The 21,130-nt window shown below is 39.2% G+C and overlaps 2 protein-coding genes across 3 annotated transcripts in view; both read left to right on the plus strand.

Moving 5' to 3' along the window:
- Positions 1 to 14,996, plus strand: part of pals1a (protein associated with LIN7 1, MAGUK p55 family member a) — a 30,139-nt gene extending 15,143 nt beyond the window's left edge. For both annotated transcript variants that reach the window (XM_079853390.1, XM_079853391.1), the window contains 14 exons: positions 237 to 362; positions 3,702 to 4,191; positions 6,747 to 6,955; positions 9,076 to 9,153; positions 9,576 to 9,725; positions 9,821 to 9,982; positions 10,193 to 10,270; positions 10,366 to 10,549; positions 10,661 to 10,732; positions 10,808 to 10,879; positions 11,276 to 11,443; positions 11,540 to 11,742; positions 11,955 to 12,065; positions 12,667 to 14,996. In XM_079853390.1, coding sequence (XP_079709516.1) covers positions 3,765 to 4,191; positions 6,747 to 6,955; positions 9,076 to 9,153; positions 9,576 to 9,725; positions 9,821 to 9,982; positions 10,193 to 10,270; positions 10,366 to 10,549; positions 10,661 to 10,732; positions 10,808 to 10,879; positions 11,276 to 11,443; positions 11,540 to 11,742; positions 11,955 to 12,065; positions 12,667 to 12,843 — 2,091 coding nt within the window. In that variant the 5' untranslated portion in view covers positions 237 to 362; positions 3,702 to 3,764 and the 3' untranslated portion in view covers positions 12,844 to 14,996. The remainder of the gene's footprint in view (positions 1 to 236; positions 363 to 3,701; positions 4,192 to 6,746; positions 6,956 to 9,075; positions 9,154 to 9,575; positions 9,726 to 9,820; positions 9,983 to 10,192; positions 10,271 to 10,365; positions 10,550 to 10,660; positions 10,733 to 10,807; positions 10,880 to 11,275; positions 11,444 to 11,539; positions 11,743 to 11,954; positions 12,066 to 12,666) is intronic.
- Positions 14,997 to 16,020: 1,024 nt separating this feature from the next.
- On the plus strand, positions 16,021 to 20,494 carry eif2s1a (eukaryotic translation initiation factor 2, subunit 1 alpha a). Its single transcript, XM_079853572.1, has 7 exons — positions 16,021 to 16,197; positions 16,450 to 16,697; positions 16,787 to 16,866; positions 18,294 to 18,445; positions 18,544 to 18,748; positions 19,382 to 19,525; positions 19,662 to 20,494. Exons 2-7 carry the CDS (start codon positions 16,457 to 16,459, stop codon positions 19,785 to 19,787), a joined length of 948 nt encoding a protein of 315 aa, XP_079709698.1. The 5' UTR covers positions 16,021 to 16,197; positions 16,450 to 16,456; the 3' UTR covers positions 19,788 to 20,494.
- The last annotated feature ends 636 nt before the right edge of the window (positions 20,495 to 21,130 follow it).

Here is a 21,130-nt window from a genome sequence, read left to right on the forward strand (position 1 = left end):
GACATTTCAAACTTTTGACTGGTAGTCTGTGCATATGTTTATATTTATTATTAGCATTTATTGTAGATTATGTGACAAATCAGGACAGATTAGCATTTAGGCTACTCTACAAATGCACTGTGGTCACCTGCATTTAAGTGTCATCAGCTTGTGATCGGGTCACAGATACGGATCTCAATGCCATGTGTAAATGAGGTCATGCTGTCAACTGCACTCACAATTTTTCTCTATTTCAGGAGGGGTCAACAGAAACAGACTTTTAGCATTCAGGGGAAGAGAGAAGGCAGACGGGTCAGACCTGACGAGAGAGGAGACCCTGCTACAATCTGGAGGGCTTATCCTGGGCTGACTGGCAAACACGGGTGAGGACCCCCATGTAGCTTCTCCCCCTGTGTGTGTGTGTGTCCTCTTTGTGTTTTCCTCCTTTGGTTCTCAGGCCTTGGGACCTCCCGCCCACAGACAAAGCTGTTGTCATGGCAATGCGTTAGGCAGTCGTGCGGCACAGAAATCTCAGAGCAGTCTTAACGGGAGGAGGGGAAACTGAGGTAGGGCATGGCAGAAGTGAGGGGAGCAGTCCATTAGTGAGGAGTGAAGCTAGACTAAATGAGGGATGGTGTTAAAGATAACAGAGGTTCTCTTTCAGACAGAAGGCTCCGCTGAGGTCAGACTGAGAGGCAGAGTGAATCAAGAGTTTCCCAGAAACTCCAGTGATTTCATCTCAGCTATCACCACTTATGCTGTAACAACTTCTGTAATCAGCACTGCTTTATTTACTGACTCCAACAAGATGGGAGCTAAGATTTGGGCAGGCTGGACTTTGAAAAGTTATTAAATTGCCTTTAGCACTTCAGAAAATACAGAGATTCTAAAAAAATTGGCTAATAGGGTATTTACAACTGTGTGTCTACGATACCATAGCCTAGTTGTGCATGTTAATTATCTCTCTGATATGAAAAAAAAAATGCTTATGCTGTAACAACTTCTGTAATCAGCACTGCTTTATTTACTGACTCCAACAAGATGGGAGCTAAGATAATACGTTTGGGCAGGGTGGACTTTGAAAAGTTATTAAATTGCCTTTAGCACTCCCAAAATTAGCTTGCAGCTTTTCATGCTCACTTGAGGTGCGTGGGCCTTCAAGAAAATTGAAAACTAACCTTCAAGAACACTATTGTAAAAAAAAAAAAAAAATCATTTTAGAATAAGCTGTGGAAATGCTGGTCAAAACTGTTATTCATTAACAAAACATACAATATTCATGTGAGTCACTTCAGTATCCAGATATTCTTACCCATTTAAGACCCTTACCTGTCAGGAGGTCAGATACATATTATTATATTTATGATATTTCATCACAGCATGGGCTGGTTCTCATATTGTGTGCCCATAGTGGGAGTAGATAGAGAAGTGAGGAATGAGGAAAGTGGAATGGAGGAGGGGTAGATGAAGGGACAAAGGTTATCCATTATCCTCACTGTGCAGTCTTTTCTTTATCCTATGGGATGGGTTTTCCTGGAAGAAGACTCCCATTTTACGTGGTATCACTGTCTCATGCATAATTCAGCGGTAGAACATTGGTATCTAGTCAATTGCAAACACTTCAGTCCTAAATACTTCTTCCATGAATACTCTCTTTGCAAGAGCTTCTCCTAGCATCTCTCTCAAATGCATGCCTCATCACCTGACTCACTGAGTGACTGAGCCGTGACTCAGGGCTGTTTGTTACTGAAAACTGTCTTAGAAGATGGAAGGAAAGGCTTGAGGGGTCAAGGGTCAGGGCCGCTCACATCTGCAAGGTCTTGTTGGGGGGTGAAAAAGCGAGTTGGGGTTTTCTGAAAAGTGTCAGCTGTCAGAAATGGGGATGATAAAGGGGCAGATAACACAGTGATCTGGCCTGTCTCAGACAGCTGACACTGCACTCACAACCACAAGGCCACCACAGTGGAGAAGAGGACCGTGTGGCGGTTTGTTTATCGCTCTGAGCCTTTAACGTGAGGACAGCTTGTTTGTTTCGTCATCGTATTGTGCAGTTTTTGACACAGCTCTTTAAATAACTGTACACTCACTCATACTGGACTGAATGCCATAAATAGCACCATAATTAATCAGCTGTGTTGAATGAGGGTACAGTAATAAGACAACTTTCTGTTGTGACTGCATAGAGGTTTTTGTGTTTTGTAAATGCATTGTGTTTTATTGGATAATCAAGTACTCCTAATCATAATTGTTTTGCTCATCATGGCTTTTTTGCTCATGGGACCCGTGTTTGTGTCTTGTCCCAACCCCATTCCCCCTTTCTCTTCCTCCACTTCCTGTCAAATCTCTACTGTCCAGAAAAAAACTAAGTTAAATGACAAAACAACTAGATAGATAGATAGATAGATTCATTGATTGATAGTTTCGTTGATTGATAGATCCATTGATAGATTCATTGATAGATTCATTGATTGATTTACAATTTCTGAAAAAAAAAAAAAGTGGTGTCTGGGCTAAACTTGTCACCATGATGCTAATGCATTATTGGTATTTAGCAGAGCATTGTTACGCTGTTGCTAAGGTTGTTCTATAGCATGATGTTATGAGGTTTTTAAGTGCTTTTTTGGGTGGTCACTGGTGTAAAGAGTGCAACTATGGCTACATGATTTGCGGATAAGAATCTAACTGCACAAAAAGTTGTGTTTGCAATTTTTATAAGAGCTCCTAGTTTGTTGTGCAATTATGTAGGAATGCACAATTTGGTAACAAAAAAATGACTGCATATCAATATATTTTTTTTAACTTTTGTTGTTTTATTATAAATTATTATTATTATTATTATTATTATTAAATAAGAAATATTACCATTATAAAAAAATACTATTTCACTGTAAAAAGTATTTAAGAAAAATATAAATGTTATTTTATAGTACAGCTCTAAAATTACAATACAAATATTTCCTTAATTTCATAACGTTGATCCATTGAGCTTTTTTGGCATAAAACTGTTGGGAGCCCTTAAAGCTTCTCCTACTTCTTCTGTCAACAGGTTTAAATGCTTCTCATTACAAATCTAGAGAAATGTGTGGTGCACATTACATTCCAAAATGCATGCTATAAGTGACCCAAACTAAGAGCAGATATAGAGATGGGAGTTTGTGTGAAGCCACATTAACTGCAACCTGCTCTAAGATACTAAAAACATTGTATTACGAGCTGTTCGCGAGTAAATGAGCAGTGCCGTGCTTCACTTTAAAATACACTGCACATATATTTATCTAATTAAATCACAGACTTTGTCATTTGATAATTGCACTAATCCATATTGCCATTTTGATTTTATTTCAATTAATCATTCAGCCACATGTGTCTAGTCTCTAGATATTACATCAAGTCCCTACTTCTATGCAAGTGTATGGGATTTTTTTGTTTTGTTTTGTTTCATTGTATGCCAAAAGAAAATCATAATTCTGATCCCTTAGTAATAGAAGCTCTCTCCTCAAGCCACATGATTTGATGAATCATTCATGTCTGTAGCACAAACAGTTCTGAAAGAAATTATGAATTAGGTTTAATATTTAGTTTGTCCATAAAAATGTTGGCTGGTATTTTAAATGAATATATAATGCATATAAATACATGTTGTGAATACAAATATTTTTAAATATACATAAAATATCCTTGGTTGTGGAAGACTCCTCTAACCGCAGTTCCCTTTCTTCCAGGTGTGGCTCTCTGTCTGGAGCTACTGACCTCAGCCCTGCTGTCATGGCATCAGCCCTCACACCATGCAGAAAGCACCCATCCTAACCCTCATTCCTCAAACACACTCACACCACACTTCACCACACACACGCACAGCCATGATGACCACCTCCCACATGAACGGATATGTGACCGAGTCAGACGGCGGGGGAGGCACTGACATGCACAGGGAGATGGCGGTGGACTGTCCCAGTGAGCTGGGTGCTCGCACACTGCCCGTCAGACGCAGCGCCCAGCTGGAAAGGATTCGCCAGCAGCAGGAGGACCGCAGGAGACGAGAGGAAGAGGGCCGCAACCGGCAGGAACTTGACCTTAACTCGTCCATGCGCCTCAAGAAACTTTCCCAGAATCCCAAGGTGGGCATCGATAACCCCACCTTTGAGCAAATGGAAGGTCCCGGTGGCTCCATAGGTGGTCTGCAGAGCCTCACCGCACCACCAGCTTTACTAGGTGGGTGTAATAAACTGCTAATAAGCATTTGTTTCCAAAGATTGCTACTATAAACCCACTCATGACATGCAGAGCAAGCAGCGGTATTGTTTGTGGCCTAGCGTTTAGTGTACTAAGTCTACATACTGAGTCATGGTGCCTATGTGGGTGATACAAGTTCGAATCTGGCTTGCAACATTTCCAGTTTTCAATCCCCTTTGTTCTCCTCATTGTTTCTGTCATCTGTCCATTAGGCTTGCTGCGATAGTTGGTGTTACTGGTTTTCAGCTGCAATACCGGTTACATCACTTGTCCACCGCGGCACCGCCCCTACCGTCATTATTTTTTTTATAGTAATAAAAATCAATTGGTTCAGTTAGAGAACGGACACTACAATTAAAAACTGAACGTGTCTGCTCAATGCAGCGTGACCCGAACAAGAGTCGCAGCACAGATAAGCAGCAGATTTCATTTATCAGCATGGTGTATGCCGTGCTTATTCGTTTTGTTAATAAACTTTCTTTATTAAACTATATATAAGTTTAATATAAGCGAGTTGGTCTTTGTACTGTTTTGTTGTTGTGGTTTTCATTATTATGAATATTAAAGAACCCACCATTCCAAGTAATTGCCGCCCCCGAATTGCCGCTAATTCGAATTCATAATTGCCGCCATTCATAATGGTGCATGTCCACTGACTGGCGTGGAGCAGAGCGAGTGTTTTCAGTTCATTCACATGGAAGTTGAAGTTCATGCTCGTGCGTGAGTGTGAAGCTCAACTTCCATAGAAATTAACTGAAAACACTCGCTCTGCTCCGCGCCAGTGGACATGCACCATAAGTGTTTTAAAAGCAAACTGGGATAGAGGGAAAAACTTCAATGTCCGCCCCCATCCCCCACCCTCCAGTGAGACCGGTATTACCGGTATTACCGGTGTTGTCACACGTCAATTAACCAGTGGGAAAATTTCCTCACCATCACATCCCTACTGTACATTAGTGATAAGACTGACAAATCAGACAATATCATTGTTCTTAATGTTAACTAAACCTATTAAAAATCATCAGTCATTTTCATTAATTGATATAAAATAAAATATCGATATTAGATGAAAAAATTTATTGAAAATTAGAAATGCTAAAACTGAAACAAAGCTAAAAAAAAAATGTATTACTAAAAAAATGTAATTACTAAAATTTTAACTAAAATCAAAATTGAAGGTATAATAATAAAAGTTCATTCAAAATATTATTAAATACTATAATAGTCTGTAAATAATACCAAAAAACCTCACATGACATTCAGACTTTTTATAAAAGTCAAACAGTGTCCAGGAAAGATAACAATCATCCATTGCCCTCCACAATCTCATCAAAAAAAGTGGCAAAAAGCAAGTAACATTTATGGTAATGTGAGGTTGAATCTGAGTTACTGAAGGGCCCTTGACTGCTAAAATCAGCACGCATGAGTGAAGTCATTCTCAGAGGAGGCAAAGAGCCGTGTTTCTGATGACTAAGAGTGTTCAAGAGCCAAAGAGCCAATGGACTTGAAACTAAATGAAGACAAAAGACCATTTATATGCCCCATTATTTTAATATCCTTTTTAGCTGATTTTTCTAAATCTGTTTTTCATCTTTCTTTGCTTTTCTCACAAGACAAGCTCATATTCCTTCTCTTTAGCTCCTCTCTGCATGAAGCCTCTCACTGGAGTTTCATTCTTTAGATTGGACAGACACACATGTTCAGCTCCTCCAGTGAATTCTTGGTTTTGAATAGATCTCCATTAGGGGAAGTCCAGCATGCATGGCAAGGAAGAACGAAATGAGTTACTGTGCAAATGAGAGGGGCACTTTGAGTTGCTGCTGAAAGTCATGGCCGAGGGATGTGTGTGAGTGGAATTCCTCAGGGAGGGAGAAGAGGACCCTCAGAGGGGGAGGTTAATTAAAAAGCCTTTTATGAAACATTCTGACCCAGACCGCTCTTGCTGTACTGCTTTTCGGTTTTCCTTTTTTGTTTGTGTTCCAGTTCATCTCTCTGCATTGTTTGTCACGCTCTCTCTATGTGTTTTTGGGACTTTCCAAAACTCTTTGTGGCACTAAATTGTCCATAAAATACATCCCGTCGAGGACAAAGCATCACTTAAAATATTTGATTTGTCCACTAATACCTCTATTAGCCACCCACTTAGACATTACACACCACACAAAGAAAACACACCCACTTCTCACTCCTATTGTGTCTTGCCATTCTCTCATTATGGCATTAGACACTATAAAGGAGAATTACAGCATAGCTGCAACTCGGTTCGTCAAGGACAACACTAGAATAGCTGAATTACATCTGTGATTTACTCAAACGCTGTGCAGTGTGGGTGACGAACAGTAAAAATGCTCAATGGGGGAGTCTTTGTGAGAGGCCATGTCACCAGTTTTCCGGGTGAATGATTCAGAGGTATGTATTGTTGTTCCTGGGTCAAGTCACTGTTTCTTCTGTTTTAATGGCAGGGTGTTTTCAAGTACATGAGTGATCTGTAAGCATACCTGAGACTGAATCTATGGTTGGTTTTATACTTTCAGAGCTGGAGGACCTGTTGATGTCCCTCAAACAGGTGCAGCATAGTTTAAATGACTCTCAGAGTCAAGAGGACGTGGAGCTGGTTCTACAGCTGGTCCAGAAGCCTGACTTCCAGAAAGCCTTCAACATTCACAACGCCGTGGCCCACAATATGAACCGGCCCAGCCCTCCCTACCCCCTGACGGATCACGCACAAAGCCTCGCACAAGAGGTGAGCGCCACTTTGTTACATGGATCGAGGAGTGCCTTACAAAGTCAAAGTGTTAGGATGAGCAGGAAACATGCATGAATTGTAAATACGGATGCTGCAATCATAAGAAGTGCTCTGACATGTATGTCTGACATGCTTTAGAATATGCATACTACTTATAAAAAGCACACAGACAAACAAAAAATTTGAAGCTTTTTTCTCTCTGAAGACCAAGAAGGATAGATGCTTGAAAACATAAAAGACAAGGCCTGCATCTGCTTCGTCAAATTACTCTTGGTTAAATCCTGCAGTCTGTGGACATAATGTCATAATTTGTGCAGAGACCCACATGACTGTGACCACCCTCCACCTGGTGAAGGAGCTTTTGAAAAAGTGTTTGTGGATTAGTTGATTCATTATCTCAATTAGGGACCTCATGAAAAATAACCAAACCTAGAACTCCTATAACTCTAATGTAGGTCTTGTGTTTTGACTAAGATGAACAGGATGTAGATGGAGAATTACATTACCATTCAAAAATGTGGGGTCAGCTAGGTTTTTTTTTAAAGAAAGTAATACTTTTTTTATTATTATTATTGTTTTATATATGCTTTTAGTTGAACACATTCAAAAGAACAGAACAAACAGGTCACTAGGGGTATCACATACAATTATATTCATATACTGTTAACGTCATATCAGGGTTTACAGAGAGGAGAAGAAAAAAATGATCAGGAGAATATTTGTAATGGTCCTTTCAAGTCCATAAAAGGTTCAAGGTTCCATCATAAAACATACAAATCTTCACATACAGAAAGTAATACTTTTATTCAGCAAGGATGCATTAAATTGATAATTCCACTTGTAACTTTTGAACTATAGTGTATTTTGACCCACAGAAACTCTCTGTTTCTGTGAAGCACAACAGCTTCAGACCTTTTTTTTTTTTTTTTTTTTTGAAGCACTTTTACAAAGAGAGAGGTGAAATGACACATTGCAAAATGTGTTCTATTGTTAACTATTCATTTGTTGATGCTTCTATTACATTGAGTGAACACAGCCTGGAAATCAATTAGCATCAAAGAACAATTTGGACTATTTGTTTCCTGTTGTATTGAAGGATCATCACAGTCATCAAAACAGTCAGATTCATCTCAGTATTATAATCATACAGTCACAAGCTGTCAGTGCATTTCTGTATGCATGTATGTTGTTGGTGTCAACAAGTGGTTAGTAAAGCGGATGGAACTTCACTAAAGTGATTACTTAACACACCCCACCCAGCTCTTTCCCCTGTGCCATATTACCAAAATACCTGTAGCCAGTGTACAAAAATTAAAACATGCACATTGGCAACTTTTGTTTTGTCTGTTTATTGGTATAATAAAGATATAATCAAGTTGTGTCAATGGCATTTGATTAATCATAGGAAAATAACATAATGACAGTATGATTGCCTGATGGCACCACACATAATTCATAACCCTGATTAAAGGACTGTTCAGAAGATCTGACATTAATAGTTACCCAAATGATTGAGGATGTGCACAAATGAAGCTGATGTTTGGTAAAAAGGCTCTTTAGTTGGAATCACTGTTGTGGAAAGTGCTAATGAGAGCCTGATAAACTCATGGTTGTTGTTTTTGGTTCTCTCGGGACAATAACAGACAGAGAGCTGCTCTGTCCTTCATAGTCATTAAGACCCAGATCCACTGACCTGTGCTCTTCTCTCACAGTAATACTCTCTCTCATGGGACAGAGGCAGTGTGGACCGTCTATTCAAATGTGGGCACATCTCATCCAGAGCTCATTTTCATCTCATCTTCTCATAAATACTGTGTTTCTCGAAGTTCTCCTAAAATATCCCTTAATACTTGTACGTTCTACATCCGAAAATTTGAACATGGTAGACTACAATGACTTGTATCTGTGGGATCATTTCAAAAACCTCTCAGAGGCCCCGGTTTCTCTGGACCCATGATACAAAGCTGTACTGTGTTTACAAAAACCTGCAGAAATCAGGAGCCCTAATTTCTGGTACTTTGTTGTTAACAACATCACTGTAAAAGGTACTTTAAAGCATGATTAATGTAGTAGTTGTGTTATATTTATTTGATGATCTGATGAATCTGTCCTCACAGGTCGAGGTCATGATGCACAACAGCTCACAGAAGGATGGGCTTGAGCTGAGCACCCTGCTCACGACACCTCACGTGCAGGTCTGTCACCACCACATGTACTCTCATCCCTCACATTCCCCCATGCATCCTCTATGCCAGTGGTTCTCAAACCTGTCCTGGAGTACCACCAGCCCTGCACATTTCGTATGTCTCCCTATATCTGACACACCCATTTCAGGTTGTGCAGTCTCTACTAATGTGCTCATGAGTTGAATGGGGTGTGATAGAGAAGGGAGACATACATAATGTGCAGGGCTGGTGGTACTCCAGTACAGGTTTGAGAACCACTGCTTTATGCTGCTGTGCAGATGCTCACAGCTTTAATCACAATCCCTGTCCGAGAGCCTGAGCTCTTTGAACTCTATACATAACGTTAAAGTCAGGCTCATGTCTACTCTGCAGAACTCAGTGGCTTTCATCCTGAATATAACCCATCATCTGGCTCTCTCTATATCCTCCAGGCGCTTATGATGGCCCATGACAGTGTGGCTGAACAAGAGATGCAGCTGGAACCTCTTGTTCCTTCTGTCAATGCAAGTGAGACTCTCACCCAGTGGGGCGGGGAGACTGTCAAAATCGTGCGGATTGAGAAAGCTAAGGACGTCCCATTGGTGAGGACGTTCTTTCACTGCCTCTTCTCACCATATTATGCACTTCTTGACTTTTGACACATTTTGACTTAATGTGCACATGCGTATTTATACAGGGAGCGACAGTTAGAAACGATATGGACAGCGTGGTCATCAGCCGCATTGTAAAAGGAGGGGCGGCAGAACGCAGTGGCCTCCTGCACGAAGGAGACGAGGTCCTGGAGATCAACGGTGTGGAAATCCGTGGGAAAGACGTCAACGAGGTCTTCGATATCCTGGTAATTAATTTTAAAGAAAGATGGCAGGAAGAACAAAAATACATGAAAGTCTGTTAGGTTTTTTATTATAAAACAAGTTCTAAAATCATTTTTTAAATATTACTTAAGTATCCAAATAAATGTTTTTGGCTATGGAACATTTTTGTTATACCCTTGCTTACAAAATAAAGGTTTTCTGAATGTTTTAGGTTGTTTTTTCTGTGTTCACAGGCGGACATGCATGGCGTTCTCAGTTTCGTTCTCATCCCCAGCGCACAGATCAAACCACCTCCCATTAAAGAGACTGTGGTGAGGCCTTCAGTCAGAACTAAATGAATTGCTGCTTAAATGAAGCAGTGCAAAAACTAATCATTGATTAAACCCATTTCTCCATTTTCACCCAGACGCATGTGAAGGCGCATTTTGACTACGACCCCTCAGATGACCCCTACGTGCCGTGCCGAGAGCTCGGCCTGTGCTTTCAGAAGGGAGACATCCTCCACATAATCAGCCAAGACGACCCCAACTGGTGGCAGGCCTACAGAGACGGGGACGAAGACAACCAACCTCTTGCTGGCCTGGTCCCTGGTACCCTATATCACATACTATTCTGTGGATCCAAATCTGTGTTTAAATAATTCAACCTAGTTTTTTTACATTAACTTTAATACTTGAATGTATTCTCATTTGATCGTCCAGGCAAAAGTTTCCAGCAGCAGAGAGAGGCAATGAAGCAAACCATAGAGGAGGATAAAGAGCCTGAGAAATCAGGTTAGGGTCGTAACACTCCTAAACGCATATGTGCAAAGCTCTTAATTCTCATTAACACTCATCTTCTGTTGTCAGGAAAACTTTGGTGTGCTAAAAAGAACAAGAAGAAGCGAAAGAAGATGCATTACAATGCTAACAAAAATGATGGTGAGTCTTTCAGACAAATATTGGAATGAAAGTGTACGTGATGAGGGGTCTCTAGACATGAAAAGCATGAAAAGGTATTTTTTTATCAGGTGCTCCTACATAATTCAGTATGTTGATGGTACCCTCTCCAGTAGTTTGTTGTTGCTGTTCTGTCGCATCCTTTTCTTTTTTGACTGTGTAACAACTGTCCGTGTTGACAAATATGCAATTAGTGCAAAAAACCAAGGTGTATGTGCGAGCTGAGTGTACAGAGTTTGTAGAAGTGCGATGTGCACGTACAGTATGCGTCTATTGTGCTGATGAGGAAATTTACATTGCACACTTCATGCATCCCCTAGCATACGCATAACAACCGAAGTATACTTTGGGCTTAATGTGTTTCCTCTCGCTTTGCAGATTTTGATAATGAGGAGATTCTCACATATGAAGAGATGGCACTATACCATCAGCCAGCCAATCGCAAACGGCCCATCGCTCTAATCGGCCCACCGAACTGTGGGCAAAATGAGCTCAGACAAAGACTCCTCTCCAGCGAGCCGGACAGGTTTGCTGGCGCTGTTCCTCGTAAGTGTCTGAAAACATTTTATTTATTTTTTTTCATTGTTGTTTATCAGCCTATTTTATTTTAATGTCCTGAACAAGAAACTCTCTTTGCCACAGACACTACACGAAGCCGCCGTGATATTGAGGTGAATGGCCGCGACTACCACTTTGTGTCCCGTCAGGTTTTTGAGATGGACTCTGCAGCAGGGAAGTTCATAGAATCTGGAGAGTTTGAAAAGAACCTCTACGGTACCAGCACAGACTCGGTCCGACAAGTCATCAACACCGGCAAAATCTGCCTACTGTGTGTACACACTCAGGTGAGATGGACCACTCAGAACACTTTAGAAACAGTGCAACAATTCCTGGTGATCTCCTAAAACCAGGTTGTGTTTAATTAAGATTGGAGCTAAACTCTGCTTGGAGATGGCCCTCCAGGAGCACCCTTTCCTAGTATTTAGCCATTTTAGCAAGCACCACATGAATTTCCTTTAGAAATCTTGTTACTCACTATTTTCTTCTCTCTTTTTAGTCTTTAAAAGTGTTGCGCAGCTCGGACCTCAAGCCCTACATCATCTTCATTGCTCCTCCATCCCAGGAGCGATTGAGAGCCCTCCTAGCTAAAGACAACAAAAACCCAAAGGTAAACATCGACACAGAAGGATCAACTCTTAGAGGCCATTCACACAGAATGTGTTATAGCATTCCACCGTGTTGAATTTCTATTGTTGTTCTATGTAAACATGCGCTAGTCAAATGCTTTTGACCATTGTGCTCACGTCATCTTGAGACCTTGGCTGAGAAAAATGCTGCATACAAAAGTAGGAAGGCAACAAGGCATGTCTGAATCCAATGATCACGTCACATTCTGTCAACTGAGATACCTTCATCTGATCGATTCATCCATTTGATGACAGTTGAGCTTGAAAAATAAAGAAATTGTAGTGATTAAATATTCGCCCCAAAGCTCCATCTATTTAGTTGTACATAATTAAACTGATATGCTCGTGTGGTACCTTTGTGTGCAAACGCTGCCTTCAAAGTTGTTGCCTGATATGGCAGTGATGGAGCAAGTCAGCTGCCTAAGCTTTCGGATGCGGCCCTTGTGCTTTTTTCCATTCTCCTGCCCGTTGTCTCATGTTTTTAAACACAAAAACGTGTTCTATGTGAACCCACCTTTAGACTACAAATCCACTCCCATACTCTTGTTTTCACACTTTTGTCGTTGTTCTCTCTCGTTTTAGCCTGAGGAGCTGAGAGACATTATCGAGAAGGCCCGGGAGATGGAGCAGAACTACGGCCACCTGTTTGATGCCGCCATTGTTAACACTGACCTGGACAAGGCCTACCAGGAGCTGCTGCGTCTCATCAATAAACTAGACACTGAACCTCAGTGGGTCCCCTCATCCTGGCTGCGCTGAGATGAACCCCACTCACAGCGACCCCTCCACCGACGGATGTAAATGAAGAGCAGATAGAATCACACACTCTCGGGTTTCATAGTTGACTGAATACCGCTGTTTTTACACCCCAGGATTGGACACTAGATAAGGACACCACGCCCCCTCAGACCTGGACAGAAGTGTCTGTCTGCACTGCGCTGTCGGCAGGCTGGGGGAATGAGTTTTTATGTCATAATTTGTTTGATCATGGTGTGTTTTTGAGTCCGTTTAGCCACATTCCAGTGAGAGAGTTACCAGCACTTGGTGCAGCAGTAGAATTAGGGCTTCTATACTGCTTTTGATAACTATTTATGATTGTAAATATTCTATATGTATTTTTAAAGAAGTTTTTGGACAAATGTGGAGATGGGTTTGCATTGTGGGAAAGCAACTGTACTAAAAGTCACTGTTTTAAAAGGTCCAGTGAGATATTCAGACTCCAGAACACTTTGGGCTCCCTGACATTATTAGTGGACAATGACATTTGTGCACTCTGTTTTCTCCTCTTTTAACCTTTGATGTTCGATGTGACCAGAACTTCCAGCAGTGAGTTAGGTGCCCATTGTGTCTGAACAACTCTTTCAAGCTTACAAGACACCAAAAGGGATAACTCTTGAAGCGACTGATGCCTTCTATCCCTGTGGCGCTGCCTCAATGTTCCTATGGCAAAGCAACACTGTGATTATGACAGAGTTTAATAGTAAACTTCAGGTTTTTTTGAGAGTTTGCCAGGCCACATCTGAACATAGCTGCAATATGTAAGCGGCTAAATTTAAGTCTATGCTCTCTGTCTCAGTATTCACATGCACTTCCAGCACTCAGAAGTGTAACCAGTATTGTAAACAGTATTTGACAGCAATACAATGAGGTTCACCATCTGAGCGTCAGCACGGCCTAGTCTTAGTCAATGCTTCTGCACAATTTAAAATGTTTCCTTTGTGATTTTGTTTTTGATTGGATTTGAAGGTTCTGTGTTGTGTTTTACCCATTTCAACATGAGCTTGTGTTTTAACTAGTGGTGATGCTCTACATTATTAGGGTCTCATGAAACTTGTGAAGAACATGTCCTGGTCATATTTCACCCTAAATCAGAAAGAAAGAAAGAAAAACAGGCTTCATTCTTTTTAAGAAAAGCATTAAAATCTTTTTAGGTTCCTCCAAATTCTCATGAAATATTTCTTGTACTGCCCTTAATTTGCGCTTATAAAATCGTATGGTGTGTATTGTAATGGTCAAAATACTGTTCAATCTCTGAATCGCTTTTGAGAATAATGAATAAAATGATCCGACTCTTTTATGGTAATAAACATTGCTTAATTTTTGTGACAATAATATGGTTTAAAAATAGGCTCCATTTTCTTAATGCAAAATGTTTTTGTTTTGGGGTGTAATCTCACCTGGATGAGTTTCATTAAAATTCTCCCATTAGACTTGATGATCAAAAGTATGAAACATCAGCTCTGTGTTGAGGTGAGGTGTGTGTGTTGATGGAATGCTTGTGAATGCATGATTTTGGGGTGTATAAGTGCAAATGCTGGAAGTAGAGAACTCTTGATCTTGATGGACAGAAATCTGTGTGTGTGTGTGTATGATTGGTAACAACTCTTTTAAAGGAAGGACTGTCAGTTATTGCATGCAAGTATTATCTCCATAGCTGATTCAAGCACACACTGGAAGCAGCTTTACTGAGATTTGTTCTGCAGAACTGTTTTTACTGTTGTTGTTTTTCTTTTCTTTTTTCTTGAGATAATCAATGTGTATTTAGAAAACAACCTAAATATTTTTTTAATGTACAGAATAGCTCAGACACTAGGAAAACACACCGTTGAGGTTTTTACTCTTGTGCACTACAGTTTGGTTTGTGTTCTGAGTGTGGACGAAGCCGGTAACCCGCTGTGTCTCATGTGATCTAGTTACATGCCAGTCAACTGGAAGTAGAATTAATGAATGTAAAAGAAGAATCACCTTTCCTTCTCAACTGTTTTTGTATGAATTATACAAGTGAATTAAAGCCCAGATTAATAGTGTTCGTCTCTTGTTGTTTATGGATGTGTGATGGTAGCTGTATTAGTGCATGAAGATTGAGTGCAAACATTTTATTTAAATTCAGAACATCAGCTTTCCAGTTAAGTAAAAAAAAAAAAAAAAAAAATCTAAGGTGTTATGCCTCAACTTGTTCATTCCTAGAGGAGAACAGTGTTGGAAAACAATTGTGAGTATAATGGTTCTATACTGTATTTCACATTTTTGTACTGATCTGGCAAGATGATTTTCATTGGGCTATGTGCTTATTAGATTACAGTAATGAGAATTACAAACTCAAAAGTAAAACATCCACATGCATTACAGGTTATGAGACTGGTGAGGAAATTGTGCTTAATTGTCATGAAAATAAAAAAATTTAGTAAGTCTGTGTTAATAAATATTACTCAGCACTAGGCGTACAATTACACTGTAACAAGGACATCTTAAAATAAAGTGTTTTTGAAAGAGAATTAATACATTTGTTCAGAAAGGATACATTAAATCAATCTAAAGTGACAATAAAGATTTTTACATATTTACAAAAAAATATCTATTTCAAACCAATGCTGTTCTTTTGTACTTTCTATTCATCAAAGAATCCTGAATAGGCTATCACAGGTTCCACAAAAATATTAAGCAGCACAACTGTTTTCAACATTGATAATCAGAAATGTTTCTTAAGCGCCAAATCAGCATATTAGAATAATTTCTGAATGATCATGTGACACTAAAGACTGGAGTAATGATGCTGAAAATTCAGCTCTGTCATCACAGAAATAAAGAAGCCTCCATATTAGGCTACTGTTATTTTAAATTGTAATAATATTTCAAAACTGCTTTGCTATTTTGATTAAAAATCTGGCTTTGATAAGTAGCCTATAAGAAAATTCCCAAATCAAAACAATGTGACCTGGATATCACCCATAAACCACTCTCAATAAGTACCAAGTTATTAATATTAAGTATATGTACCATTGTGTGATGTCATGAATAGTTTCGTTATGAATAACAGGTGTTTACATAATGTAAATATACTGTGGGAAATGTAATGGAATTTTTTTCACCGAATCTTCCGGTCTGCAAGTGCGCCTCCGAATCACTAGATGGCGGTACAGAGCAACTTAACAAGCCGCGAACAAAAATAATGACTTCCTCTTCCGCCTGCTTTTCAACATGCTGATGAAATAGGGAGCAGAGACACCGCTTTTCCGTTTCTCTTACTTCTTATTTTGTATTTATGCACTTGGATTTTCATCATCAAATAAAGGACGTTGACTAAATTCCTGTACACATTTCTCCTGTATATCGGTAAGTGGTTGTTGTGGCAGAAAGTAGTGTGGTTTGTGCTAAATTGTTCTCATATCAGTTAGTCTGTCAGTTATATGTTATAGTTTACCGTATGTTTAAAATAATGGTGGATTTTTGTGCCTCCAGTCTTCACACTTCACTTCCATATAATAAGCCGTTTAACTGATGAGCTTTTCTCATTCTAGAAGTCTCAAAACCTAGTGAGATTTCTACATAGACAGCATTCTCACATGAGACCTTTCGCTCCTCCAGGTTCAAGATGCCAGGACTCAGCTGTAGATTCTACCAGCACAGGTTTCCAGAGGTGGAAGATGTGGTGATGGTCAATGTCAGGTCAATAGCAGAGATGGGCGCCTATGTGAGCCTGCTGGAGTACAACAACATCGAGGGAATGATCCTGCTCAGCGAGCTCTCCAGAAGACGAATCAGATCCATCAACAAACTCATCCGGATCGGACGCAATGAATGCGTGGTGGTCATTCGTGTGGATAAGGAGAAAGGTGGGACTGTGTTTGAAATCTAAGTTTTTTTTTGCTTTTTTTTCCATCCATCCTTCCATTTTTAACCTGTGATATCCACATTCCCACAGGCTACATTGATTTATCCAAAAGAAGAGTGTCACCTGAAGAGGCCATTAAATGCGAAGACAAGTTCACAAAATCTAAAACCGTGAGTATGCCTTGCCTGTTTAATGGTGAATACACTTTGATCACCTTGACCAGGTTTAAAAGACTCTTAATATTTAGTAATATGTGACCCTGGACCACAAAACCAGTCTTATGGGTATTTTTTTATTGAGATTTATACATCATCTGAAAGCTGAATACATAATCTTTCCATTGATGTATGGTTTGTTAGGATAGGACAATATTTGGCCGAGATACAACTATTTGAAAATCTGCAGAAAAATCTAAATATTGAGAAAATCTCCTTTAAAGTTGTCCATTTATGTTCGTGATTGTGCTGAATTCACTCACAAAAATAAATGTTTTATATATTTAAGGTGGGAAATTTACAAAATATCTTCATGGAACATGATCTTTACTTAATATCCTAATGATTTTTGGCATTTAGGAAAAATCTATAATTTTGACCCATACAATGTTTTGTTGGCTATTGCCACAAATATACCCGTGCGACATAAGACTGGTTTTGTGATCCAGGGTCACATATTGTCGATCTTGAACTTGAACTGAATTGAGATGGATAATGACTAGGGGTGTAACGATACCCTCATGTCACGATTCGATACATATCACGATACTGAACTCACAATACGATATTATTGTGATGCTCCAAGACATATGGTAAAGGTTAACAAAACAATGTACTGTTGATTAAAATGAATAGGCTTGGACTTGGTGCTGGTAACCCCATGCACAGGACAATAGTGACATGAGAATATAAAGATTCATGATTCTGAAGCTGGAAATATACAGAAATATTTCAGACGAATATGCTTGCACTCTGTCACTGACTAGATGTATTTAAAATAATATAGGCCACTTTTTACTGGCAACATGAGACATTTGGCATTATCAGGACCCACAAATATTCCCCCATCGCATTATTATACATTATATACTCACACAGCAATTTTTATCTTGGGTTAACAATACACAATACAGATTGTTTCATATTTGTATGTATTGAGACACGATATATTGTTACACCCATAATAATGACTGTTTGAGCTGTTTTCTGCAGAGCTGCATTATAACTTTGTTTCATAACGGACTAATTGTGCAATATTGGCAATGTTATTGAACTGAATTGACTTGAGCTGCATAATGACTCTTGTCTTCTGTAGAGCTGCTTATATCTGAACTGAACTAGTTTCATTTAACTTTACATAAATATTGAACTGAATTGAATCAACACTGGCTTGAACTGAATAATGACACTATTGTTTTGCAGCAGTTTTATATTTGTCTTATATTTGAAGTTTGCATCATCATTATCCTGTTTATTATTGTGAAGCTGTTCTGAAACAATCTGTATTGTATAAAGCACTACATAATCAAAGGTGGCTTACCTTGTCCAGCTGCTCACTTGAGAAAGTGGTTTCATAGATGCTGTGTGTATGTTTGTTATAGGTTTACAGCATTTTGAGGCACGTAGCTGAAGTCCTAGAGTACACCAAAGATGAGCAGCTCGAGAGTCTGTACCAGCGAACTGCTTGGGTGTTCGATGAGAAGTACAAGCGGCCTGGATACGGAGCCTATGACATCTTTAAGCAGGCTGTGTCGTAAGTATGCATTCATCTTTGAAACGACCTTGTTTCTGTAAAGATGTTTTTTAACTTCACGACGTCTGTATAAAGATGTGGTTTATTTTTCTGTGTAGGGACCCATCCATTTTAGATTGTCTGGAATTGACGGAGGAGGAAAGGGCCGTCCTGATTGACAACATCAACAGACGACTCACTCCGCAGGCTGTCAAAATAAGAGCGGACATTGAGGTGGCCTGCTATGGCTATGAGGGCATAGACGCAGTGAAAGAAGCTTTGAGGGCTGGACTGACGTGTTCAACAGAGTGCATGCCAATCAAGGTAAAAACTGATTTATTCAAAAATGCTTTCAAAATGCAGCTCATACATACAGAGACTTGAATACACCATGTTATTGATGAACATGTTTTTAATTTCTAAATTTATTTAGATATTTTTTGAGTGGTGTAACAAAAAGGAAAAATGGCTCATTAAAAGAATAAAAAATCTTAAGTAGTTTGGCAAAATGTTTTATTATTAAAGACAGGTCTTTAAAAATCAAGTAAAAAGTACATATTTCCCTACATCTTAAGGCCCTTGCTCACCGAGTACGAAATTCGCGTTCGAAATTTTCGCAGGTTAAAAAATAAATACGACTTCACGTTATGTCAATCACGCTTGCACACTGCCTCCGAAACTTTCGTCCGTCAAAAAAAAAATTCGAATCAGGTTAGATTTTCTGCGTTTTTCGCATCCGTAGCAAGCATTTTGAATGGTGTTTTGACAATTCAGAGCCACCGAATCACGAATGCGAAAAAACGCATGCGATAATTTCGGACTCGGTGTGCAAGGGCCTTTAGACGTAAGATTTTTAAATGCAAACTTTTTTTTTTTTTTTTTTCTTTTTTTTATTAAACCAAGTGAACACCTCCTAGTAATCCAGACTTGTTCACTATTACATTGCTTTTGTTGCAGATCAACTTGATTGCCCCTCCGCGTTACGTTATGACCACAACCACACTGGAGCGCACAGAGGGCCTTTCTGTGCTCAATCAAGCCATGGCTGTCATTAAAGAGAAGATCGAAGAGAAGAGAGGCGTCTTCAACATTCAGATGGAGGTGAGAAATTCTACTAGTCATGATTTCTCATTATTCTGACACGGAGACTTTGCTAACTGAAGAATATAGTTCAGTATGCTGCTGTAAATTTTGCTTTCTTGAATGTAGCATTTGACCTTTTTCAATATCCCCACAGCCAAAAGTCGTAACGGACACAGATGAGACAGAACTGGCTCGACAGTTAGAGCGGCTGGAGAGAGAGAATGCCGAGGTGGACGGAGACGATGATGCAGAGGAGATGGAGGCCAAGACCGATGACTAGCTTGAAGATAGACAATAAACTAGCATTTCCAATATCATTCAGGAGACTTGAGTTACAGTGAATTGTTTATCGCACCAAAAGGACTGAAAAGGCATTGATGGAAAGCACTGCTTCCATGATAACTAGCAGATTAAGGGTGAATTTTATGTTCCACTTGTAGCAGGCAGTGGAAGTGGATTATTTTCATGGACATTTGCTTATCTTATGAGTTGTTGCAGGAATTCCTTCCATGAACACTAGAGTTTTGCTTTTGATGTATTAATATAGATACTATTTCAACATTGTGGTTGTTTTAAGTGACCTTTCTGTCGCCAGCCTTATTCAAGAAAGATGCTGTTTGCGATCTCTGTAATTCTTGACAAAATATAGACAACCAACCAGTTTACTTCTCTTTATCAGAGCCCTCTGTTGTGGATGCAGAACTAATAAAAACAAGCATTTTCTTTTTCTCAAAGCGTTTGTCCTGTTATTTTGCTATTAGATATCTTACAAAGGATAACTGTCCTGACTAAATTTGTTTTAGACCTGTCAGAATGTTTTTTGAGGGACATTGCATATACGTCACTTGCTTGTGTGTGTCTCTTCATATGGGTAAATAGATGTGGACATGAAGTTTTTTTTTAGTAATGTATTTTATTGAACAGATAAATTGCCATATGTATGGAATGCCAAATATGACAATAATGAATAAATATACAAAGAAATGTAAAAAAAAAATTTAAAAAAATGAGTATTTATACTTTTATTTCCTTATGTATAATTGTATTTTTTTCCACATTTATATTTTATCATTTATTTATGCGTATGTATGTATGTATTTCAACATATTTATTTTCACATTTATTTATGTATATACTGTGTTTATGTCTACATTTATTTATTCCAACATTTATTTGTTTCTACATTTATTTCTATGGGGACTTTGTCATTGTGAAGCAGAAACATAGAAAAGAAGTCATGAACACTCGTACGTACCACAGTGCTGACTGTGACACTGATCACAGTCTAATTGTGTCATCCATATACATTGAACCAAAGCATTTCCACTGTCATGTGAAACAGTCCCAAATGATAGACATTCAAAACAAAGCTTCCAAATCTCAGAGAGAGATACTGCAGCAGGCTTGAAGAAAAGTTGCAGAGCATTCCTGACACCCCAGACCCTGATACTAACTGGGAAACCATAAGAAATGTGATCTATGACACCACTCTACAAACTTTTGGAAAGAAAAGAGGACTCTGATTCGTACAACGCCTTGAAGAAAAGCGGCAAGCTCAAATCTGCCTCAAATCAAGACCCACAGGACAAGCAACAGTCTCATATCGTGCTGTCAAATCTGCTG

This window comes from Squalius cephalus (genome assembly GCF_949319135.1).
Source record: "Squalius cephalus genome assembly, chromosome: 20".
Classification (NCBI taxonomy): Eukaryota; Metazoa; Chordata; class Actinopteri; order Cypriniformes; family Leuciscidae; genus Squalius; species Squalius cephalus.